This window comes from Arachis ipaensis, chromosome B04 (assembly GCF_000816755.2).
Source record: "Arachis ipaensis cultivar K30076 chromosome B04, Araip1.1, whole genome shotgun sequence".
In the NCBI taxonomy this organism is placed as follows: Eukaryota; Viridiplantae; Streptophyta; class Magnoliopsida; order Fabales; family Fabaceae; genus Arachis; species Arachis ipaensis.
Genome location: NC_029788.2, coordinates 3,919,729 through 3,944,709, shown reverse-complemented (window position 1 = coordinate 3,944,709; position 24,981 = coordinate 3,919,729). Strand labels below are relative to the sequence as shown.

At 34.8% G+C, this 24,981-nt stretch overlaps 3 protein-coding genes across 7 annotated transcripts; 2 read left to right on the top strand and 1 right to left on the bottom strand.

The window, feature by feature from the left end:
* Positions 1,323-8,296, top strand: LOC107638469 (purple acid phosphatase 15). Of its 3 annotated transcripts, XM_021120485.1 has the most exons (8): positions 1,326-1,885; positions 3,382-3,573; positions 4,734-5,067; positions 5,277-5,494; positions 5,625-5,815; positions 6,797-7,087; positions 7,828-7,944; positions 8,218-8,296. In XM_021120485.1, exons 1-8 carry the CDS (start codon positions 1,591-1,593, stop codon positions 8,224-8,226), a joined length of 1,647 nt encoding a protein of 548 aa, XP_020976144.1. In that variant the 5' UTR covers positions 1,326-1,590; the 3' UTR covers positions 8,227-8,296. The 3 variants fall into 3 exon arrangements, with proteins under 3 accessions (XP_016197252.1, XP_016197250.1, XP_020976144.1); XM_016341766.2 differs by lacking the exon at positions 8,218-8,296 and having other exon boundaries at positions 1,323-1,813; positions 7,828-8,157; XM_016341764.2 differs by lacking the exon at positions 8,218-8,296 and having other exon boundaries at positions 1,324-1,885; positions 7,828-8,154.
* Positions 5,668-14,054, top strand: LOC107638470 (protein MIS12 homolog). Of its 3 annotated transcripts, XM_016341767.2 has the most exons (8): positions 5,668-5,674; positions 11,388-11,546; positions 11,656-11,716; positions 11,858-11,977; positions 12,439-12,531; positions 12,633-12,762; positions 13,473-13,610; positions 13,709-14,054. In XM_016341767.2, exons 2-8 carry the CDS (start codon positions 11,425-11,427, stop codon positions 13,768-13,770), a joined length of 726 nt encoding a protein of 241 aa, XP_016197253.1. In that variant the 5' UTR covers positions 5,668-5,674; positions 11,388-11,424; the 3' UTR covers positions 13,771-14,054. The 3 variants fall into 3 exon arrangements, with proteins under 3 accessions (XP_016197253.1, XP_016197255.1, XP_016197254.1); XM_016341769.2 differs by lacking the exon at positions 11,858-11,977; XM_016341768.2 differs by lacking the exon at positions 5,668-5,674 and having other exon boundaries at positions 11,483-11,550.
* Positions 16,017-16,599, bottom strand: LOC107638471 (histone H4). Its single transcript, XM_016341770.2, has one exon. It carries the CDS (start codon positions 16,507-16,509, stop codon positions 16,198-16,200), a length of 312 nt encoding a protein of 103 aa, XP_016197256.1. The 5' UTR covers positions 16,510-16,599; the 3' UTR covers positions 16,017-16,197.

The following is a 24,981-nucleotide window of genomic DNA, read 5'->3' as shown; positions in this document are numbered from 1 at the left end:
GCTGCTGCAGTAATGATATCAATGCGCGTTTTTGCTCTATAGTGAATTCTAACTCACCCTTACTGGCCTCTCCTTGGGTGGTGCTGAATTTTTCATCATTCTGTTCAGCAATCATGTTGTTGATCAGGCTCTGGTTACCTTGCTTGAGATGGGGAGGCATCCCATGCTTTTTGTAGCACACATCCACTAAATGACCTAGTTTGCCACAAAATGAACACTGCTTTCTCCATGACTGGACTTGAATCTCACAAACCTTTCTTGAGTTTAGTGAATTATCAATGGATCTCGGTGTTGAAGATCCAGATCTTCTTCTCTACGATCTCGTTTGATCGGAACTTTCACTTCGACCTTGATGCGGAATCGGCAAAGCGATCAAGTTCTCATCAAAACTCTACTGCGTGAGTTCGGGAGAAGAGGGAAGAAGAAGAACGATTAAGTGAAGAATGAAGAATTTGTGAAAGGGAAGAAAAAATTCAGAACCTTGAGAATTTTCAGATCAACCTGCTCTCTTGATTATGAATCTCTCGACCTTGATTCCCAGCTCCACGCTCACCGCACCATGTGAAAGGTGATCGAGCTGGTTGTAAAACAAGGGAGTGACTCAAGAGTAAACATTGAAAGAGAGGAATTTTCTGCAGTCTTTTCTTACTTTGGCAGAGAAGACACAGAGCAAAATAAAATTGGTTGATCAAAAAATTATCTTTCTGATCTTACACTGCAGGTATATATACATTGGATAGAGCTATCACTTAGAGGATTAGGTTATAGTCTAAACTAATTCAGTTAGGGAACCTAGCAATCAGTTCTCACGTGTTGAGTTAGTTACAAGTCACACCAGAAGAGAGAAGAAAAAGGAAATAGTTAGCCAGCTAATTAAGCTTTGATCATATGGGTTAAGTCACACATTGGTTAGTTTTGCTTATTTGATTATAAATTGTACTTAATTTGTGTTATTTTTTGGATAATTAACATTAGTTACCGTAAATTGCAGGAAATATTAAATAGTCAAAAACACATAAATAATGAAAATGCTCATAATATTAGTGATCATGTAGATAAAAATGTAACTTTTAATGCGATAAATATGAATCAATATCGCATAAATTCTTAAGAAGATATTGGTAAGATCGATTTCTATTTGAGAATGTTAATTTTTTTTTTCTTGAAAAACCTGTAAGTCTGCTATAAAATATTTTCAAAAATTTATTTGATATATTTTTTCTTTAAACTTGAATGTGTCTATGTATATATATGTTTAAAATATAATAATTAATTATTATTGATAATAAATTGATAAATGATATATTGGTACTTATACTTTTTCTGCTTGATAAATCAATATTCTGTAGCTAGTGGCTACCGCGTAGGGCACTCAAAAAATTTAAAACTCCAACATCTAAATCACGCTTCATATTTTGCTGCATTATTTATTTTCCTAGAGGGGTAAAGCATCCCATTTCTTAAATTTGAGTGTTCCCACCTTACTTCACTGAGCATGAGTTGTTTGACCCTTCTTCTTCTGCCTCCTCTTGGCTTCCACATACAGACCCTCTGCCCTGCCTCTATATATTTATTCACTCAAACTCACACATGACAAACTCATTTAAACACAAAATGGGTTCGGCTTCGGTTCCTTTCATTATTGGTGTAGTTGTTTTAGTAATGATGAGTCTGTTGTTGAAAGTGGATGGGGGAGTTCAAACGACTCTTGAAGGACCCTTCAAGCCAGTGACGGTTCCACTTGACAAGAGCTTCCGTGGAAACGCCATGGACTTGCCAGATACAGATCCTCTTGTTCAGAGAACTGTTCAAGGTTTTGAGCCCGAACAAATCTCTCTTTCTCTCTCCTCATCTTATGCCTCCGTTTGGATTTCTTGGATAACAGGTACTCAATTGATAACTACGGCTTTTTTTTAGTAAAAATTCAGATTTGCTAGCTATGCGAAGATTTGTATGAAAATGATAACATTAAAAATGATAAAGAATGAAATATATTTTTAAATAAATAAGTAGCTTAAAAATATAAAAAGAAAAAGCAGTGGTTATAGGTGGGTCCAGTTCACGTGAAGTTTACATAGTTATTGGCGTCACAGCAGACAAGTACGCAAACTGACTTTGCTTTTTGTGGCGTTGCCGAATGCAATCATGTCTTTTTATTCATCATTTTGGAAGCATTTCAACTTTCAAGTATATTATGGGGTGCATTTTATAAATCTACGGTGTCTATTTATATTTGCCTAATTTATTAAAAAAAGATAAAAATTAATATTAAAATTATATATTAATAAGAGTTTTTGGGATTTTCTTTAGACAGTTATTATATTATTGCAGTATTTTTTTTCTTGTTTATTTTCTATAAAGATAAATTTAATTTAGTAGGGGTTTAAAATGTTACGAACCTTTTAATAACGTGCAAATTAATGTCATTGTTGGTTCAGAAACTGAGATTGAGATACATAAAATGCTATCTGGTTGGTTATGACCAAATAATGGAAAAAGAAAATAAAAAAAGGACATGCTGTTAGGGATTTAAAAATTGAATTTAATTTTGATGTATTATCAGTGTAAAGTAATTTTATACGTGCATTTAATTACGTAATGTCACATCAACAAAAATAATTATTTTTAACATTCACTGCATAAATAATTATAAAAGAACAGATATAATTATACGATTGTTTAAAACATTTTATACTAACAATACATTAAAATTAAATTCTTAAAAATAATAGGGGTTACTTATTTATTGAAATATTGGCATAATGTACATAGCCAAATTCCAATTATAGGACTTCTGCATGCACATATATAATAGAAGTTATTTATTTAATGGGGTTAGCTTGTTTCATAAGTTTAATCCTTGATGAGGTTGCTTGGAATGGAAGAGTTAGTTTTTTAAGAAAAATTACATAAAAAAACACTTATGTCAAATGAATATAATGTCTAAAGTGAATTTGATTCGAAGATACGACAACTCAACAAAGTGTTATGATATATATATAAAATTTAATTTTGATATATAAAATAGTTTTACACGTGTATTTAATTACGTAACATTACATCAGTAAAAATAACTACTTTTTACAGTGACTACGTGAATGGTCATATATTGTAATTTTAATATTAAAATAATACAATCTGTGTATTGTCTTTATAAATATTTCTGTTGAAGAAATCTGCTCTGACAATCTACATCTTGCGAATTTTACAGTTTTCAAAATTTTGCAAAATATCATAGCTTTCAATATTACCCTTATCCAATATCTAAAAAAAACCCTAGAAAAATATGTTAAACGAGTATCACCGAATTAGTATCGACATGTAAACTCAACAACCAAATGAAGGGTGGTGTTAGTTATTAAATTGTTATATCTTTTGCAGGGGAGTTCCAAATTGGGGACAATATAGAACCATTAGATCCTGAAAGTGTTGGTAGCATAGTTGAGTATGGAAGGTATGGAAGGACCATGTCCCACAGATCCAAGGGTTATTCCCTTGTTTATAGTCAACTTTATCCTTTTGAAGGCCTTCAGAATTACACTTCTGGAATTATACATCATGTTCGCCTCACAGGTATAATACAATTTGTATGTACAAGCCTCACTTTTCTATGTTTTATTTTAATTAGCAGGTTCCAATAAGTTAATCAATTAAATTATAGAAAATTAGTTGGAGTAAATGTTTGTTTAGGTGTCGTTAAGTAGATAGAAAAATATTCTTTTATTTTTTTAACGTATTTAATAAATTTTTAACAGAATAGATTTTTTCTCAAAAAATCATCCAAACTCTAAGTTAATTAACAAATTCCCTGAACCAATTAAGAAGAAAATCAGTTGGAGTTATATTAATTGGTTCAATTCAATTCAACTTTAACCATCGAAACATTTAGATTTATTTAAAAGTTATTTAAGAACTTTTTTTTTAGTCATAACTACAAAAATTCTATTCCATATTAAAAATAGACATTTCAATAAATACTTAATATGCAAAAATTAAACCTAAAACTCTATTACTAAAAAATAAAAAGTATTAAATCCACTAAAATGGCAAGAAAGTTAACAATTATTCAATTGAACATAAATTTTAAAAGACTCGTAACATAAATTATTCATTGGATTTAATTAATAAGACAAGATAACAAAGATTCGTGCTTCAGCGGAAATGCTTGGTAACAAAAAAAAAAAAAGCAAAAAACAGCTAAACAAAGCAAGTTCTGGCTATTTTATTTTTTTTTTTTGTCTTCCTAGCATTACTCTAAGGTAGAGGTAGTAGCTAAAGTTGGGTATTATTAAATATTTTTGTTTAAGCCAATTAATGATGAATGTATTTATTAGAGATATAATTATTCATGTTATATCCTCTTATCAATTTAAGTGTTTGGAATCAGTTTTATAATATGGTATCAAAGTTCTATATTCAAAAAGTCTAGAATTCGATTCTTGATGAACTCTAAAAATAAAAAATAGTACAAGACAAATAAAAGAAATAAAAAACACTACAACAATTCCTTAAGATAGCGACGGTTATTTTGCGGCGGTTTTGTGAAACTGTTGCGAAAAGACAAACTGCAGCGTATATAGCGGTGGTTAGAGGTTGGAGTTGCAAACAGGCCGACATTTAGCGGCGGTTTTCTTACAAAAATCAATCAAATCCAAAAAAAAATTTTACTTGAAGGAGAGTATTAGAGATATAATATTTGAGATAAGTGATTTTATAATAATATTTAATTGCAGGATTAAAACCAAACACACTATATCAATACAGATGTGGAGACCCATCATTGTCAGCAATGAGTGAAGTTCACTATTTTAGGACTATGCCAGAGTCAGGGCCAAATAGCTACCCAAGCAGAATAGCAGTGGTTGGAGACTTGGGTCTTACATACAACACCACATCCACAGTTAATCACATGATTAGTAACCATCCTGATCTTGTTCTGTTGGTTGGAGATGTTAGTTATGCTAACATGTATCTCACTAATGGCACCGGCACTGACTGCTACTCTTGCTCATTTTCTGACACTCCTATTCATGAAACTTACCAGCCTCGTTGGGATTATTGGGGAAGGTATAATTTATTTATTTTTTACCTTGTGCTTTTCACTTCTTAATAAACTCTCCTAAAATTATTAGCGACCAATTCTGATAGTCGCTAAAACCTTGGTCGCTAAATTTAAAACAGCGACCGATATTGGTCGCTAATCATTAGCGACCGATTTTCAACCAAGACTACCAAACCCTCACCAAACATTTTATGTGGTGAAACCATTGATCCAGGTACATGCAACCTCTGATCTCCAATGTCCCAATAATGGTAATTGAAGGTAATCATGAATTAGAAGAACAAGCAGAGAACAAGACATTTGTTGCTTATAGTTCTCGATTTGCATTTCCATCAGAAGAGAGTGGATCATCATCCACTTTATATTATTCTTTCAATGCTGGGGGTATACATTTCATAATGCTTGGTGCCTACACATCATTTGACAAATCAGGTTAACCCTTGCTTCATCCTTTTTCTTCTCTTGTCTTCTAGAATTTCGACAGTTTTTCATATTGACACTATGCTAAAAGGTAATGTTGTTTAATAGTGTTAATTTCACTTTATCCTCTTTTATATTGCAGGGGAGCAGTACAAGTGGTTGGAGAAGGACTTGGCTTCTGTTGAGAGAGAGGTAACTCCATGGTTGGTAGCTACATGGCATCCACCTTGGTACAGCACCTACACCGCACATTTTAGAGAAGCAGAGTGTATGAGGGTTGAGATGGAAGACTTGCTATATCAATATGGTGTTGACATTGTCTTCAATGGACATGTAAGCATATTCTTGTCTTAGTTGCACATGATTCATCATCATTCATGCCTAAAGTAACTATTGGATTGTGCCAACATTAGGCCAAAAGAATTGTGCACGCAGCGGCAAACCCTTAAATGGAGCTCAGTACCACGGTAGATTAGTCTTTAGCCTGTCAGGCTAGGGATACCGTGAGAAACATAAAAAAACCTAACATTTTGGGTCAAACATCTTATTTTTATATTATTAAAAGGGTAAAGTACTAAATTAGTCCTCTACGTTTTGGCGTAATCCTGTTTTGGTCCTTAAGGTTTAAAGTATCCTATTTGAATCCAAAAAAGTTTCATTTAGTTTCAATTTAGTCCCACCGTGAGGTCAAAGATAAATAATTAACAAAATGTCCTACATAACAGCAGTATAAGAATAAGGTCGATAATTTGGAGAAAAATTACAAGCTTCAGAAGCACAAAATCAACCGTGGATGCATCAATACATGTATTTAACATTTTTTTAGTTTTATAGAAAATATTTCATTTTAATTATAAGAAAAATGATAAATAAATGTATTGATGCATTCACGATTGATTGTGTCTTTGGAGCTTGTATTTATTCTCTAAATTATCGACCTTGTTCTTATACTGCTGTCATGTAGGACATTTCGTTAATTATTTATCTTTGTCCTCTGGTGGGACTAAATTGAAGTTAAATGAAACTTTTTTGGATTTAAATAGAACACTTTAAACTTTAAGGACCAAAACAAAATTACACCCATACGTAGGGGACCAATTTAGTACTTTACTCTTATTAAAATTTAGGGTTTAGAATTTAAGAATTATAATTTAGTTTTTAGTATTTAAAGTTAGTTAGGTGTTGGCCAAAAATAATAAATTTTGTTGGTTATGTAGCATTGCTCGGCAAAAAATTATGGTTGTTATTTAAATGGACATGTAAGCATATTCTTGTCTTAGTTTTGAGCACCTCTAGTTTTCAAATTTGTGACAGGTTCATGCATATGAAAGATCAAACAGAGTATACAACTACACATTGGACCCTTGTGGTCCTGTTTATATCACAGTCGGCGACGGTGGCAACCGGGAAAAGATGGCAATCACACATGCAGATGAACCTGGAAATTGTCCAGAACCATCAAGTACACCAGATAAGCTTATCAATGGTGGTTTATTCTGTGGATTCAACTTTACATCAGGTCCTGCACAAGGTAAATTCTGTTGGGATCGACAACCCGATTATAGTGCTATCAGAGAAAGTAGCTTCGGCCATGGAATTCTGGAGGTGATCTCTCTCTCTCTCTCTGATGCTAGTGTACATTATAACTCTTGTACTGTTAGTTGAATGACAAGTTATTAAAATGATAAATAAATTCCTAAAAATTTATTTTTCGTACAGATTAATCCCGAAAGAAAAGAAAGTACCAATGAAATCCTTTACAATAGCGAACCTGGATAAATTAGTTCAAATTAAGACCTTCTATCCTAATAATAAAGGTTAATTTGAATGTAATATGTCGGTATTTGCTATCCGAGCGATAGCTTTTGTTTTGAGGTACTGAGACAGAGATTGAGGGACTGAGACTCAGTATCATATTTGTTGGTTTAGAGACTGGTGCTAAAATTTCTGTCTCTGTCTCCAAAATTTCAGTATTTCAATATCTCCAAAAAGTGGAGAGGGGATTAAAATTTTAGAGATAGAGACTGAAACTTTAATAACATTTTATACGTAAAATACCTTCATTTTAATTAATTAATTCCAATTTTACTCTTTGTATAAATTAAATTAGAATTTCATTCTTGTTTCAATTTCTGTCTCCCACTTTGCACCAAACAGAATACTGAAATTTATTTCAATCTCTATTTCTCAGTCTCAGTCTTTCCGTATCTGTCTTTCCACCAAACGCTATTGGTACTTTTTTTTCTTCAAGACTAATTTGTTTAAAGTATAAATCTTCAAGGGTTTATTTGTCACTTTATTCTGGTATTTATAAAAACTAACGGGTTGAGACAATGTGCATGCAGGTGAAAAATGAAACACATGCTTTGTGGATTTGGCATCGTAATCAAGATTATTATGGCATTGCTGGAGACGAGATTTATATTGTTAGGCAGCCTCAAAAATGTCCGGTCAAGCCAAAGGTACTTAAAAACCTGGATATGGCTCCAGCAACCATATTTAAATATTTAAAAGAATTTGTTTATTCTAAAATTTTGTAGGCCAATCATTTTTTGTGAAATAGTTAGACCTGAATATTCTAAATTTTTATTATTCTAGATGTATACATATATATGAATCAATATATTTTACAATTAGTGCAAACGTTTAATGTATTCTACTAGTGTTAACTATATTTTGGTCAAAATAAAAAACTGCTAAGCACTTAGCAAAACTCGCTTTCATTGATTTTGTAGGATCCTTGAAGACGAAAACAGAACACACCAATTAATTTAAGTTGCAGAAGCTTTAATAATCATAGGATACCAATTTTTTCAAGATGTGGGGTCGATTACTAGTTAAAAGTTATTTAATTAAATCGGTTCTGTTACGGATGGATCTCGATTAAACTATTAAATCATTAAATAAGTCACTTAATTAGTTGATCATTCGATTCTCGCAACCTTGTTTATGTGTGTTTCCAACTTTTTGTGGAGTTTTTGCTAAAGTTGTGGCTTAAACTGAGATTTTCTTGAAATATTATTATATTAACACACACTTTCTTATATTAGTCCCTGAGGTTCAATTTAGGTAAATAATTTAAATGAGTTCTTTTAAAAAAAAAATTAAAATATAAGAATTTTTATTAATAGCAGCTTATAAATAAATTATTTTGTGTTTAGATTTTTAGTTATAAAAGTATTTATTTTAAAATTGTAACATTTGGATAGATAACTCAAAAAATATAATTTTTTTTACACAAGAAAATAGAAATTAAAATAACGATGATAACAAATTTTTTAATATTGAATGTTGATTTTACATAACCTAATCATTAAAATTACAATCGTTTAGACAATTGCTTCTTTATTTGCTCTCTTATTAGTTTTATTTTTTAGACAATTGGTTCTTGCCACGTAATATCATTAGAAATTGGTTCTTTTACTTCACTTTCACCCATAACGGTATTCTTATTCTCCTTTATCTCAAAATCTGAAAGATAATATTCTTTCTTACAATCCAGATGAACAAGCAGGTCCGGAAGTGGGTTGGTATTGGAGTGGGTCTGCTGCCAAAGTCTATAACTCTCGCAATGGTTACTTGTGGTTGTGTAAGCAGCTGTTTGGTTGGGAGGAGCGGGAGAATTGGCTTTGGCTTTGGCGCCAGCTTGTTCCGGAAAAGCATAAATTTTTGGCTTGGTTGTGTCTTAAGGAGGCTCTTCCTACTGCAAGTTTTCGCTTTAGAAGAGGGATGTCGTCGTCGGATAAGTGTCCAAGATGTCTTTCTAGCCAGTAATCGGTTTTACATTGTATTCGGGATTGTCCCAAAGCTCAGCTTGTCTGGCATAGGTTGGATATTTCTTGTCATCCTTTGGATTTGAAGAACTGGTTCTTGTATCATAGCAGAGAGCATCCGTTCAAGTTCTTTTCGAGACTTTGGTGGATATGGCGAGCAAGGAATAATGAGATCTTTAATCCCGATGAAACTTGTCCTCCGAAAAAAGTGATTTGTCTGGCATTAACTTCAGAAAAGGAGCTTAGGAATATCTTTGAATTACAACGTATGTCCCTTCCCTCTACGCTAAATGGTTTTTGGAATCCCCATCCATTGCTACTTTTAAGATTAATTGTGATGCTAGTTATTTTGGTTCGGGTGATAGTGTTGGTTTTGCTTGTGTTATTAGAGATTGTAATGGGAGCTGGCAAAGGGGGTGTTTGGGAATGATTGAGAGTAATAGTATTCTTCAAGGAGAATTGTTTGCTATTTGGAGAGGATATCTCTTAGCTTGGGATGTGGGTCAACGAGATGTTATTTGTGAGACGGATTGTGTGGAAGCATTTAATCTTATTACTCAAGATGGTTTTGGGTTTATTGATCCACTAGTGCTCAAAATAAGAGATATCATGCATTGGAATTGGCGGGTTGACTTTCGTTTGATTATGAGAGATGCAAATACGGTGGCAGATACTATGGCAAAGATGGCGATGAAGTTACAACTTTCGCATGTGGAGCTTCTTTCACCTTGGGAGGAGTTTAAGAGTAGTCTTAAACGGGACTGTCCCTCTATTTAGGCAGTTCCTTGTTTTGTTTGTTTTGTTTTTCTTTGTTTAATTTATTTCAGTCACAAAAAAAAATATGTGGTAAATAATAATAAAATTTTAATTCACAATAAACTTGATGGCAATGCCAAAAAAATTATTGTGTAATTAATGTTTGCTGTTTTATTGTGTATGATATGGTAGGTAAAAATAAAAAATAAATATAAAATGTGTGTCAAAAATGTATATTTTGTTGTTGTTTTTTATTTTTTTACTCCTAGTAGCCTCCCCCTTTATTGGGGTTAAGAACTTATTATAATTAACTATAAAAATAATAACAAACTATATAAAAATAAAATCGCAAGTTAAAAAAATAAAATTAAAACTGAGATTTTATACCACATACAATGTTAAATACAAATTTAATAATAAAAATAAAGTAGTAAAATGATTAAAAAAAAGGGTAAGAAATATATACAGTAGGTGGTTCAGATGGAACATTATTTTAAAATGGTGGTGGAGATCAATATTTCAGCAGATGAATCATTATATAAAAATGGTGGTGGAGGGCCAATACTTTCAGCAGATGGAATATTGGATGAAAATGATGGTAGAAGGTCAATGTTTTTAACAGATGGAACTTTGCGTAAAAATGGTAGTAATCAGCAGAAACAAGAAATATTTTCACAGAGCCAAAAATAAAAGTAGATTTTTTTTTTATTTTAAAGTCAATTTTTTAGGAAAGTGATAGAATGACTTATCAAGAAAGAGAAGTCATATATTTTTACTTTTTTAAAAAAATTGTAAATTAATTTTTTAAAAAATTAAATTTTTTTTTTTTAATAGGTATTATGATTTGTCATAATTCAAAAAAGGAAAAGTATATGGAACCAAAAGATGATCAGCCAAAAAGTAAACAAAACCGTTTAATTACAATCACTTTTTGAATAATATGTTTGAAAACTGCTCCTGGAATCACGGAGCACAAACTAAAACCCAATTTTTCATGAAGTCCAAACATATTTTGACTGATTTTTGGCTGATATACTTATGGTTTCCTAGTTGTTCTCTTAAAAAAAAAAACAAATTACTTTTGCTGTTCCCAAACGGGCTCTGATTCTTGTTTCATTCACTTGTCAACTCGATTTTATGTATCCAGATAGCTGATGGAGCTTTTTTTTTCTTTGGTTCTGTTAAAAGTTAAAACTGCTCTATCTACCCAAAAAAAAATGTTCCATTGCCCTCCCTACTATCCACTTCCCAAGCCCATTGTTTTCCATATTTACCATTTAGCCCATCCATTTACCCCTTAATCACAACGTGCAACCATGCTCTCTCGTACTTTTTTTTTCTCCTAAGCCCACACTTTCTCTGCAATAAATTGTAAGAGAGAGAGAGAGGGACAGAGTCCAATTTGGCGGGAAAATGGAAGGCAGCGAGAGCGAGGCCATCTTTGAATCGTTGAATCTGAATCCGCAGCTCTTTGTCAATGAAGTTCGCAACACCGTCGATGATGTCGTCGACGAAGCTTTCGATTTCTTCCACCAGTAAGTAACACCCGCACACACTCCCTTCTTTTCTCTTGTTTATTTTTTCACTTTCAATTCCGAAATATCATCGTTTGTTTTAATCGCTTTTGTAATTCTATGATTTCAGAGAGGCATCAACCAAGTTGAACTCTGAAGGCTCCATACAAAGGTCTGAAGATCTGAAAAAGGTAATTGTTTTGCTGAACTGAACAGAATTTTACCAGTTAGAGTTACTTTTGATGTGATAATGGAAATTTGAGAGTATGATAGTTGGTAGCTAGACTATGCTAAGTGTGGTTTATGCGATTGGTTTGGTTTTTGTGTGAAAGGGAGTTGATTGCGTTCGGCAGAAGATCCAATCTGTTTTGGACAATCGCTTAGCTATTTGGGAAAAATACTGCCTGCTTCACTGTTTTGCTGTTCCCCAAGGCTTTTGCATGCCAAACACTGTATGATTTCTCTCTCTAACTCTCTCATTACATTGGATTATTAAGAAGGATTATTGTAAGATATCTGTTAGAGATATGACCATTCATGTTGCCTCCTCCTATCAGCTTAAGTTTTTGAGATGAGTGGTTTCATGCATGTCCAAAAAGGAGGATTATTATGATCTATCATATTCATAAGGCATTAAAAGTTGTCATTAATATCAGGTTCTGGCACATAGACAAAACCTTATGACTTTCACACGCATCACTTCAGAAAGAAACCTCACTTTTATCTATGTGGCAACATCTGATTTAATGTCAGTCTAAAAATTAGTTCTGTTAACCTGCTATGAATATGCAGTATAATACAAGCATACTATATTATAATATTATATATCTGTATGTACTAACTGATAAGCATTTCTTAAGGATTTTCATTTCGTGAACAATTATCTAACTTAAAGAAGACAATGTACTTCCAGGACAAGACAAATGAGAATGGCCTCCGTCCAGATGCTCCTTTTGATCCTGATATTGATGCCCAGTTAAATTCCTTAAGAACAAGACTAACAGAGGTCGTATGAATGATAATTGCTGAAATCCTTCTATTATGGGATTCTACTTTGTTGTTGTCATTTGATTTATAATTTTACATTGATACTATTTGTGCTGTCAGGTGGGGAAGGAGTTTGAAGTGTTGAATCATGAAATTCAAACATTAGAAAAACAGTCTACTGTCAATGCTCACTATGTCAATAACGCAGTACAATTATATGAGCAGAACAACTTCCATGTGTTGTTTCAGGGTAATTCAAGAGCTCCTCTTCATCTTTATATTCATTTTTACATGGCAAGTACCATCCTTTATGATTAGAGACTAATTATGATGCGCGAAATGCATGCTTTCGTTTTGATTAAGCTAAAGGGTGCTTCAATTTTTCTACCTTTATCTATATATGCTATTACCTACGTACTGCATATTGCTTTACTTATCCAGTTTTGATGCAAATGGACATTGAATTCTTTGGATATGCACAGCTTAGTTAGCATTTAATTGGTTCAACTGTTTGGGTTCTAGAAATATTTTAAAATATATATGATTTTTTTTCCCACCCAATTGCGTAGGCAGTTAAATAATGCACAATTAGGAAAGGGTTTCTTTTTGGTTATGTGGTTTATACGTCATATATGACTTACATCATATATATTAATGTTTTACATGTAGAAGATCAAAGTTTTTCTATCCAACTTTACCTCATAGTTTTACATGTATTGTTAATATGGTTTAGGATGTCAAGCCCATGAACCTCAAGGGAGAAGCTTACCAAATAATGCTTTCAACTTTTTTCCTGTATGATAATGATGATGATTATTGTTATTTTTAATTTTTACATGGAGATAAGTAGGAAGAATTTTGTACTTTATGATGGAAATAATTGACAACGGTTGAACCGATATTAGATGAAGTTTTGTAGTTAACTGATCTATAAATATGTAATTATTTTGTTTCCCACAGAGATTATGACAACTGCAGCTGAACTTGGGACAAAAATAAAAAAACTAAACACTACCACAATTGAAGAGTCTGAACAAACGAAAACAGAAGTGGTTTACAGTCCAGAGCTGGATCTATCTTATATTAAACCTTGCAAAGGTAACTTAAAATATTTATTGTATTTCCCTTGCTACTTGCTTTAGGCAAGTTGAAATGTTAGCTTTCCAAGTTTCATACTTATTAATTTTTCTTTGCAGGTCTCTCAAATACGAATTTAGATGCCCTTCAAAAATTTGCAAGTATTATGAAGAGTACATGAAATTGTGTTTTTCATCAGTCTAATTGGAACAACATTTTTGTTGATCCCTACTCTTTCCTTGTACTAGTTTGTTGGAATTTACCTTTCCATTATTAGGATTATTGTGAGCAATTATGTTATACTTGAAATTAATGATGTGGCCCATAAGAAGTGTGTATTTATTGGCGAAGATTTTTTATTTTCTCATTCTCTGTTAAGACTAGAACATACTGCAGATATTTTAACTAAAGATGATCTTCTTAGTTCCCACTTAAGTATTAAGGAATGTTCGAGTATTTTTCCGAGGATTTGTATATTGATTAGCTTGATATTCTTATTAATAATAAAATATTATGTATTTATTACCTTAATTATTTCAACCTATAAATAATTTATATTATGTGTCGTATACTCTTCACCATAGTCATACACAAACCTTTTTTTTTTCCAATCTTTCCTCCTAGTTCCTGATAATTGGTTTGCTTAATTGTTTCTTCTTAGTTACCACCGGTTGTTCTTTTGCTCTTCTTTCTGCAATCGCGAACCACCTAATGAGTTTGATCTTGGAATAAGATAATTGAGGACAAAAATTAAGAAAATAATTACAAATTATAAGTGAAAATTGAGATAGGAAAAACAATAGAGTGAGAAGAAAATTAAAAGAGTAAGAAAATTTTATCTCATTTTCAATTATAATTTGTGCAACAAGAAGATTGAGTGATGATGATGATAACATTGGAATAGATTTGGAAGATGAAGAAAGCAAAGAAAGAACTTCAGAAGTTGTGGATGCTGGTACAAAGAAAGATAAGAAGGATTCTTTGTATGCCAAAATAGATGGTGGAAAACAGTCTAAAGAGTTGGACATACCTTACATTGAAGCTCCCAAGAACATTGAGGAATTATATTCCCTGCTTGATAATTGCTCTACTTCTGACACCATCCTATTGTCAATCACACTTGGAGTGGAAAATCGCAAGAAAATGCAAGTATGAAATTTCTTCAATAATACTAGTATCAGTTCACACTTCATTGGTTGAGTAAATGCAGCTGATATGTTACTATCTTCTATGTTATGCATTATTGTAGGGATCCTTAGTCACAGTTTGAATCAAACTAATACTTTGGTAAAAGAAAAACTAGCTTGCTAATATAGTTTGATTCATTTTGTTTTAAATCACACACCTCTGCATATGTCGTAACTTCCAATCATTTTTGTTCTTGAAAGCTATTAACCAAGTTTGATAGACTAAATTCCCAAAGTAGTCTTTTAGATTCACAACTTTCACTATTTTAGTCTCTCAAATTTAAAATTATCTATACTGGTATCCGAGATTCAATTGTAGGATTTAGGATTTTAGTTGTCAGCATTATATCGATCCCTAAACCCTTTCTAGTATTCAATCAGCGAATTAACTGTTGAATTGGTTGATTTGCCATGCCGAACACATGACTAAACAGCGTCATTTTATTTTAGCATTTAAATAAGGCAAAATCAAGAAGAAAAAAAAGTTTATATGATGTGCAAATCATTATATCTTCCTTCGTTATTCAAAACAACTTCATTTTTACCTTATTTAAAAGCTAAAATCAAAAGATACTATTTACTTTTGTGTTTACTGTTACAAGTCAAAACTAACTCAAATTAGATCTCGGATACCAATATAATAAATTTTGAATTTGATAAACTAAAATAATAAAAATAATGAATATTAGGAAGTGCCGTAAGAATTTAGTCAAGTCTGATATGAAAATTAGATTCATTCGACAAAATTACTCAATATTCAACAAAACTACATAAAAATTATTGAATTATCTTCCCAACACCGTTATCAAAATTGAAATAATTCAACAAAATTACATCTTTAGTAGTTAAAAAAATGTTTGAAATTTTTAACAGTCAAATCTTATGGTGCTTTCCTCTCAACCTCTGCAACTTCTATCAAAATTTTACAGTCCAAATTGCGTGATTGGTGCTCATTACTCTAATCCGAATGAAGCTTCTCAGCCAGAATCTTGCTCTTGAACATTTTCATATATGGTTTTCCAATTTAGCAGGGAACTACGCAAATTCCCAATCATAAACTTTTAAGTTATAGTCTGAATTTCTCAAGATTCAAGTAAATGAAACCAATTCACTCGTTGAACTTAAAAACGAGATAAATTTCATAACAAAGACTTGGCACCGAATCATCAACTAAATACGAACGAACTAACAGTAAATATAAGAAAAAATAATAAAAAAATTGAAAGCACCAACACAGAGCAGAATTACTAACTCCTTCAGCTTAACATTTCATATAGAATACATAACATCAAGATTCCAAAACCAAAATAAAAAAAAATACAATCATTTCCATTTCCTCAAGATCCAACACTACACTTCATCGACCTCACTAATCCATGAAACATTTACAAGCACGAGGAAATACTAAACGCTAAAATGAATCAACCACCGAAACCGTAGAGAGTCCTTCCCTGCCTCTTGAGGGCATAAACGACATCCATGGCAGTAACGGTTTTGCGGCGAGCGTGCTCGGTGTAGGTAACGGCATCGCGAATGACGTTCTCCAAGAAGATCTTGAGGACGCCACGTGTCTCCTCATAGATGAGACCGCTGATTCTCTTGACGCCTCCCCTGCGAGCCAAACGGCGAATGGCGGGTTTCGTGATTCCTTGAATGTTATCACGAAGCACCTTTCTGTGCCTCTTCGCTCCTCCCTTTCCCAATCCCTTTCCTCCCTTTCCACGACCTGACATTTTCAAAACACTCAAGAGATTTTTCTTTTTTGATATTTGAATGTTGTTTGGGGTTTCGATGGCGCTGTTTCTTGAATTGTTGCTGATACTTGTTATATATACATGGATTATAGAGGAGTTGAGACGCAAGTAAGATTTGTGTTTTGAGTCTCGAAATGGAAAGAGAGATTCATGACCGTTGGATGTGGGAAAAATGGACGCCTTGAGATTGTAATCCGTGTCGTGTGGTTGAAGAAATTATTAGTCGTTGATTATGTTTTATCAACGGTGGATGGTCTTTCGGGGTGTGATGTTTTGGATAGTTCATTTTTTGGGATCAGTGACGTGCCGACGTACTTTAATTTTAAGCTGGCTGCAGCTAGGCTAGCAAGCGCATCAATTAAGTGCTTGTATATTTTTAAAAGAAAAAATTTAAAAATTAATCATTTTTAGTATTTTTTATTATTATTTAATTAATATAAATATTATATTTTTTTACAAATAAATTTTATAAATTTATATGTATAAATTATATGTTTTTTGTGTGTAAAATTTTATAATTGAAAAAGATAAATTAATCTTTAAATTTTTTGTTCTATAGACATTTAAGTCTCTCATGATGTAGAAATACATTTAAGTTTTTGACCATTTTAAAAATTCTCTCACGTGTGACAGGTCCAAGTGAACATGAGAGGTCGATATGTCCAGGTTTTGAAAAGGTCAGAAACTTAAAAGTATTTTTAAATCCTTGAGGACTTAAATGTTTGCGGATCAAAATGTTAAGGACCTATTTGTCTTTTTCTCTAATTATATATATGCAAATTATTGTTAGGTAAGTACTAATAAAAATGATAATATTTATTAGTCATATAGTATTACTCTTTTTTTAAAGTATAAATTCTTTATTTTGTATTTGTGTTTGTGATTTTTAAAAAATAAGATACTTTTGAAAGCATCTAACGTGAAACTTTTAAAAATTGACTTATGCTATCAAAATTAAAAAGTCTAATATAACCTCATATATTAATTAAATTTTAAAATTTTCATTATAGTTTTGATCTTGCTTGCGAAATAAGAGTGTCAACCGAGTTATGTCCTCAGAGGCTGAACGCCCAACTCTCGAATCCGAGCTCTTTCTTTATCTTGAGGTATGAAGGTCTGAGCAATGAAGAGAAGGGGGAGTGTACCTGCAAAGGCGCTCCGAAACTTAAGTCAGTATGATATCTAGTTTTTTCGTGTCTTTAAAAGAATACTTTACCTTACTTTATATCCTCGGCTATTTGTCCGTTATGCTTTTAATATTAAGGTCGGTTATAAAAGAGCGGACAACGTCTATTTACTCGTCTGCTGTTACATCGTTGGTCATGATGAACACGCTTTTAGTCGAGTTATGGCTCATGAATGGACGAGCTTATAACGGATTGTGCCGAGTTATAGCTCATGAATGGGTGAGCCTGTAACGGACTGTGCCGAGTTATAGCTCATAAAGCGGCGAGTTTGTAACGGACTTCACCGAGTTATATCTTATTTATTATGACCATATCACAGCCCCCAAGCTTGGCCTGTGGAGAGTTATTTTTAATGAAGCATGTTGAGCTTATTGAGGAGTTATAACTCGGTGAGTTGGGTTGCTGAGTGAGCCCCCAGTTCAACTTACTTCATTTAAAACTTCTCTATGCGTGACGTGGGTAGTGGGGCGTTGTTTTGGTGAGGAGAGAGAGAGAGTAATGGGTCATTAAATTTTCTTATCTTTCCAAAGCAACTACGTCGTTTGATGTGATTGATGAAACAGTTACTTTTTCAATGTGGTTAAGTTAACGGTTTGGAAACTTAGTTGCTTATCCCTGACCCTTGGTGTTTCTTCTTTGAAAACAGAATAAGTAAAAGAGGTATGCATGCTGTTTCTTTTGTTTTGTAACTTATCATCTTCTTCTTCCTTCTTTGTTTTTTGCTTCTGAGTTAGGTAATGGGGTTTGAGAGGGAGAAGAAAGGGGAGATTGACTGGTCCTATGACTGGATTAATGAGGATGTTAAGGGTCGTATATCTTTGTTTCGGGATGATGCGGCTGTGAGGGAGATTGATGTTGGCAGAATCGTTAGGCCTGGGTCTGGGGTTCAGGTCGAGTTGCTGCCATGCAACAGTGAGGATAGGGTTTACCATAGGGGGCAGAGGTTTGAGTATTTTTATATGCATAGTTGTGTTTTGGAAGAACTGAGGGTGAGGCTACCGTTTACAGAGTTTAAATGTCAAGTTTTGAAGCAGCTAAACTGTGCTCCTTCACAATTGCACCCTAATGGTTGGGCGTTTTTGCGTTGTTTCGAAATATTGATGGAATTTCTTGAGGAGGATCCTTCTGTGGATTTGTTTTTTTCTTTATTCCAAGCCAAAGGAGTTTGGAAAGGGGGTTGGGTTAATCTAAGCAGTACACCTGGTTTTGGTATTTTTAAATTGTATAAGTCTTCTTTCAAGGACTTTAAAGAGATGTATGTTAAGGTGAGGAATGTTGAAAAAGAGTTTATGTTTTATATAGACGAGTTTTTGGCTGAGAGGTTTCCACTTGGGTGGTGCTCGGAACCCCAGAATATACTCGGGGCTGAAATTATAACTCCGAGGAATGTGTGTATAATAGAGTTTTTGGTGGAGCAAATTGATCGGAAGGATTTGATCTTTATGTTTGAACTTTTAAAGTGGGAGGAAAATAGGGCTGCTGTTGTAGATTATATGGGTGAGTTGTGTATATGTGTTATTGATTGATTTGTGTATTTCAGGCTTACTGAGCCGCTGCTTTGGTTTTTGAATTTTCAGGTGGTAAGTATCCAGGGGTCTCTGCTGCTTCGCTTAGGTCGCGTTTTAAAAGTAAGAACTTGGAAAAAGAGGTGTCATCTTTCAATCGTGAAAAAGGTGGTGGAGCTGGAGAGGTTACTCAACCTCATCAGGGGCGGAGGAAGGTGATTGCTAAGAAAAGAAAATCGAGTGTGGTTGATGTGTCCGAGGATACTAGCGACCAAGAACAAAAGATTTCTTTGGAGGAGATTCAAGCTTTTGTTGGGAATCAGAAAAAGCTGCATGAAATGACCGAACATAGTGAGGGATTGACTGTGTGGGGGAAGGAGTATCCTTACATGGCTGTTGCCAATGAGCATTGTCAGTCTGAAGCTGACGTATCATTAGCTAATGAGGTTGGAGAGGTGGCTGTTGGTCAGTATATGCAGGTAAGGTCTTTTTTGATTGTGTTATGCTTATTTCTGTTTGTTAGGAATTTGATATATATATTTTTATGTTTTTGTAGGTGGTTGGTTTGATGTTAGCTAGTTTAGGTCGTAGTCAGGAGTTGAAGCACAAAAAGGTGTTGGTGGAGAACAATGAGGTTTTGTTGTTGAAAGAGGAGTTGAGTAAGTCTAAAGGTTATGTTTCTGATATCCAGAACAAGTTGGCTGAAACTGAAAAGCAATTGAAGGAGACAAAAGAGAACTATGCCAATGATGTGGAGGATTTGAAGAAGAAGGAAGCGAACCTGGCGAGCATGGAAGCTCGGCCGATTGAGGTGACTGCTAAGCTTAAGGAAATGGAAAAGAAAAAGAGTGATGAGATCTTAGATTCGTTTGTTGAAGGTTTTGAGAGGGCGTCTTTACAAGCGAAGTTTCTTTTGCCTGATGCTGATCTTTCTGAGCTGGACCCTGGGAAGATTGTCCGAGATGGCAAAATGGTTGAAGATGATGGCGTTGCCGAGAATGAGGCAGAGAATGTTTAATGTGTTATTGTAAATTTGTTTTTTATGTGTAGTATTGTTTATGCTTGGTTGCCTTTTGAAAAACTGATAGGTGAATACTTTTTGGTAGTTGCTGAATAATTTAATAGCTATTTTGTAGCATGTTAATAGAGTTTGTTTGAGTTGTTGTTAATTTGTGGCCAATTTGAATTTTAAATGTTTCATAGGCCTTTGCGTAATTGAAGGGAATTTTCTGTTAAGAATATTCCTTATAGGGATTGCCGATAATTCTCGGATTGAAATTAGGCGAGGATATTTGTTTTTTTTGTTTGAAACGGTAGATGAAACTGTATGTGTGATTGTTATTGCAAAAGCTAGCATTGGAGTGATGTATTGAGAAAATTGTTATTAAGGGGAACGAAGTAAATCATATAGTAATATTGGTAATCCTTTGGATATAAAGGTTCAGGTAGGCTAGCTTCGTTAAAACCTCTCCAAACAAAACTCATTGGGGATAAAATCTTGGTAGTAGGAAAAAGAGTACAAGCCTGTCCCTGAGTTTTAACTATAGAATTTCTTTAAGGAGGATACATTCCAAGTATTGGGTAGGACTGTACCGGTTAGAGTTTCTAGTTTATATGCTCCATTGCCGAGGACTTGTGTAACTCGATATGGGCCCTCCCAGTTTGCGGCGAGCTTGCCATGGGATGGTGGTCGTCGGGCGAGCTCTGTCTTTCGAACGACCAAGTCTCCCTTGTTGAATGTTCGGCTTCTGACCGATTTATTGTAGCGCCGAGATATTGTTTGCTATGCGGCGCGTTGTCTCAATGTTGCTATATCTCAGATTTCTTCAATGATGTCTAATTCGGTGCGCCGAGCTTCATTGTGGTCGCCGAGCTGTGTCCTAATTGAGCTTTGGGAGATTTCTAGTGGTATCATTGCTTCAGAGCCATAGACAAGTCGGAATGGTGTCTCTTTTATTGATGATTGGGGTGTTGTGTTGTATCCCCATAGGACTTCAGGTATGAGGTCGGCCCATAGCCCTTTTGCGTCATCCAGCTTCTTCTTGAGTGCGTGCAAGATTACTTTATTCGCTGCTTCTGCTAGTCCGTTTTTCTGAGGATGTTCAACAGAGGCGAAATGCTGTTTGATTTTGAGATTCTGTAAAAAAGATTGGAACTTTTGATCGGCAAACTGGCGACCATTGTCAGTTATGATATGATGGGGAATGCCAAAACGGCAAATAATGTTCTTCCAAACAAAAGATATCATTTGGTGTGATGTTATTTTAGCTAAAGGTTGAGCTTCGATCCATTTTGAAAAGTAGTCAATGGCTACTATTAGAAATTTTACCTGGCCCGGCGCTGTAGGGAACGGGCCGAGAATGTCTAGTCCCCATTGGTGGAAAGGCCATGTGACGTCGCTATGATGCATATCCTCAGCTGGAATGTGGATAGTAGGGACGTGCTTCTGGCAATTTATACAGGTCCTGACATTGTTTTCACTGTCTTGCTTTAGTGATGGCCAGAAGAAACCAGCGCGGAGGATTTTGGATGTAAGGCTCCGAGCTCCTGTGTGTGTTCCGCAGATCCCCTCATGTGCTTCTGACAGTGCTATTTCTGCTTCAGATCTGCTGAGACATTTGAGTAAAGGACGAGTATATCCTCGTCTGTATAAGGCTCCATTAAGTAATGTGAAGAAGGTGGCTTGTCTTCGGAACCTTTTGACATTCTCGACGGTCTCTGGAATGTGGGATGTTTGTAGATAGTTTATGAAATCTGTTCGCCAATCACTTTCCTGAGTAACACTTAGCACTTTTGTTAGGTCAATGCTAGGAGAGTTTATAGTAAATTGATGCAATGTAGATATCTCGGATTGAGTACTGCCGAGCTTAGATAAAATATCAGCTCTTTGGTTTTGTTCTCTGGGAATGTGTTGTATTTCAAATTCTTTAAATTGTGAAATCATATTTTTGACTAATAATAAATATTTGGATAGAAGGGGGTCTCTTACTTAAAACTGGTCGTTTACCTGTTGAACAACCAACAAGGAGTCACAATATACCTTAATTGTGTATATTTGAAGTTCTAAACAAAGCTGAAGTCCTGCGACCAGGGCTTCATACTCGGATTTGTTGTTGCTGGCTTTAAAAGATAGGTGTAAGGAGTGCTCGAGGACGGTACCATCTTCGGCTTCGAGTCGTATTCCAGCGCCACATCCTTCTTTGTTGGATGAGCCATCTATGTATAAAGTCCATTGTTTTGTGTGGTCCTCTTCTGATGGTATCCTAAGTTCTGCAATAAAGTCGGCTAAAAATTGTGATTTTATTGCCCCTCTGGATTGATATCTGATGTCGAAGTCGAACAGTTCGATTGACCACTTTATAAGTCTTCCTGCAATGTCGGGCTTGTGTAGTACTTGTCGTAGTGGATGATCTGTCTTGACATTGATGACATGACTTTGAAAATAAGGTCGGAGTCTTCGTGCTGAGAAGACTAATGCTAAGGCCAGCTTCTCTTTCTCGGATAATTAAGCTTAGCATTGTGGAGTGTTTTGCTGACGAAGTAGACTGGTTGCTGAATTTTGCTTCTTTCTGTGACAAGAGCCGAGCTTATCGCCCAATTAGTAACTGAAAGGTATAGAAATAAATCTTCCCCTTGGAGGGGTTTTTGTAGAATCGGCGATTGCGAGAGAGTTGTTTTTAGTGTGTTAAAAGCTCTCTCGCAATCGTCGGTCCATTGAAATTTGTTTTTCTTTTTAATTGTTTGGAAAAAAGGATTAGACTTTGAAGCTAAACAAGGTACAAATCTTGATAAAACAGCAAGCCTTCTTGTGAGGCATTGGACTTCTTTTACTGTCTTAGGACTTGTCATTTCCAAAACTGCTCGGCATTTGTCGGGGTTTGCCTCGATGCCTCTGTTCGTTAACAAAAATCCCAAGAACTTACCACCTTGTACACAAAAAGCGCATTTTTCCGGGTTCAGGCGCATGTTGTAATGGCGTATCTGGGCGAATATTTTTGTTAGGTCGTCAAGATGATTGTTGCCGACTTTTGTTTTGGCGACCATATCATCTACATAAACTTCGATGTTTCTGCCGATTTGTTTGGCGAAAACTTTATCCATAAGGCGTTGGTAAGTCGCCCCTGCATTCTTTAATCCAAAAGGCATAACCTTATAACAGTAGTTTCCGAAGTCAGTAATAAAGGCTGTTTTACATTGATCGGAGGGGTGCATAAGTATTTGGTTGTACCCTGAATATGCATCCATGAAACTTAAGGTAGCGTAACTGGAAGCGTTATCTACCAAAGAGTCTATGGATGGTAAAGGATACGAGTCTTTTGGACATGCTTTGTTTAAATCAGTAAAATCGACGCATATGCGCCACTTACCATTTTGTTTCCTTACCATAACCACATTGGCGAGCCAGGTGGTAAATCTGATCTCTTTGATGAATTCGGCGCTTATCAGTTTTTGTGTCTCCTCCAACGACGCCTTTCGCTTTTCTTCGCCGAGTTTTCGTTTCTTTTGCTGTACCGGCTTCGCAAACGAGTTTATAGCCAGTTTATGGCTGATGATTTGTGGGTCTATGCCGGGCATATCTGAAGGTTTCCATGCAAAAAGGTCGGCTTGATCTTGTAGGAAGGTGGTGATGGCGTTTAATTCTTCCTTGCTTATTGACTTACCTACAAAAGTGAATTTGTTAGGGTCATTGTTGAAATAAACCTTTTGTAAGTCGTTGGACGGAGTTGGCCTTTCCCGAAAATCGGCTCTTGGGTCTAAGTCGGCTATTGCCGAGCTGTTGTGCGTGAGGTCGACACTGTTAACTTGCTGTTTTGAATTATTTTGAAACTTCATGCCGATGTTGTAACAGTGCCGAGCTTCCTTATGATCTCCATGGATTGTGACGACATGATCGTCCTGTAAAGGGAACTTAACACACAGGTGAACTATAGAAACAATGGCGCCGGACTTGTTTAAGAAAGGGCGGCCAAGGATAATATTATATGGACTGAAGCAATCTACTATTAAAAATTGTATATCACAAGTTTTTGAAAGAGGATGCTCACCTAGTGTGGTTTGTAACCACACTGACCCTATTATTGGGACGCGTTCGCCGGAGAAGCCGACCAGATCTCCCCCTATTGACTGGAGGATGTTGTTACTGAGCTTCATTTTTTGAAATGTTGAGTAGAACAAGACGTCGGCACTACTTCCAGGATCTAGTAGTACTTTTTTGACCAGTAGGTCTCCCAACTGAAGAGTTATAACTACGGGTCGTCCAAGTTCTGTATACTAGAGTTGTAGTCTGCTTGTGTGAATGTGAGCTGCGGCAGTTGTGTTGGATTTTGTGTTTCACTTTGTGGGCCATCTAATGAGCATATTGATCGGAATGACCTCTTTCTCGCTGAGTTTGAGGAGCCTCCACTCGCGTATCCTCCACTCGCGTATCCTCCTGAAATATAATTAATGATTCCTCGTGGTTTTTCGTAATTGTTCGCCGACACCTTCTCTTTTACTCGGTATTGTTGTTCAGATGAGTCTTCGGTCCTGGAAGATATGGAACATTTTTGGATGTGACCTCTGATGTACTTATCGAGATGGCCTTGTCGAGGTAAGCGTTCCAAGAGGTCCTTTGCTATTACACGGTCATCAGTAGTGTGGCCGTTCCAAGACCCACAACAATAATATATAAAATACTTTTCTCTTTTAATATATAAGCTATAACATTAATAGAATTATATTATCTTTATTAAATATATATATTATATAAGTGACGATTA

Bases quoted from the DNA above. Each gene is read 5' to 3' on its own strand.
- LOC107638471 (XM_016341770.2), bottom strand. From the start codon at position 16,509: ATGTCAGGTCGTGGAAAGGGAGGAAAGGGATTGGGAAAGGGAGGAGCG.
- LOC107638470 (XM_016341767.2), top strand. From the start codon at position 11,425: ATGGAAGGCAGCGAGAGCGAGGCCATCTTTGAATCGTTGAATCTGAAT. The intron at 11,547-11,655 runs GTAAGTAACACC...CTATGATTTCAG, and splicing joins GCTTTCGATTTCTTCCACCA to AGAGGCATCAACCAAGTTGA. The intron at 13,611-13,708 runs GTAACTTAAAAT...TTTTCTTTGCAG, and splicing joins TTATATTAAACCTTGCAAAG to GTCTCTCAAATACGAATTTA.
- LOC107638469 (XM_016341764.2), top strand. From the start codon at position 1,591: ATGACAAACTCATTTAAACACAAAATGGGTTCGGCTTCGGTTCCTTTC. The intron at 3,574-4,733 runs GTATAATACAAT...ATTTAATTGCAG, and splicing joins ACATCATGTTCGCCTCACAG to GATTAAAACCAAACACACTA. The intron at 5,816-6,796 runs GTAAGCATATTC...AATTTGTGACAG, and splicing joins ACATTGTCTTCAATGGACAT to GTTCATGCATATGAAAGATC.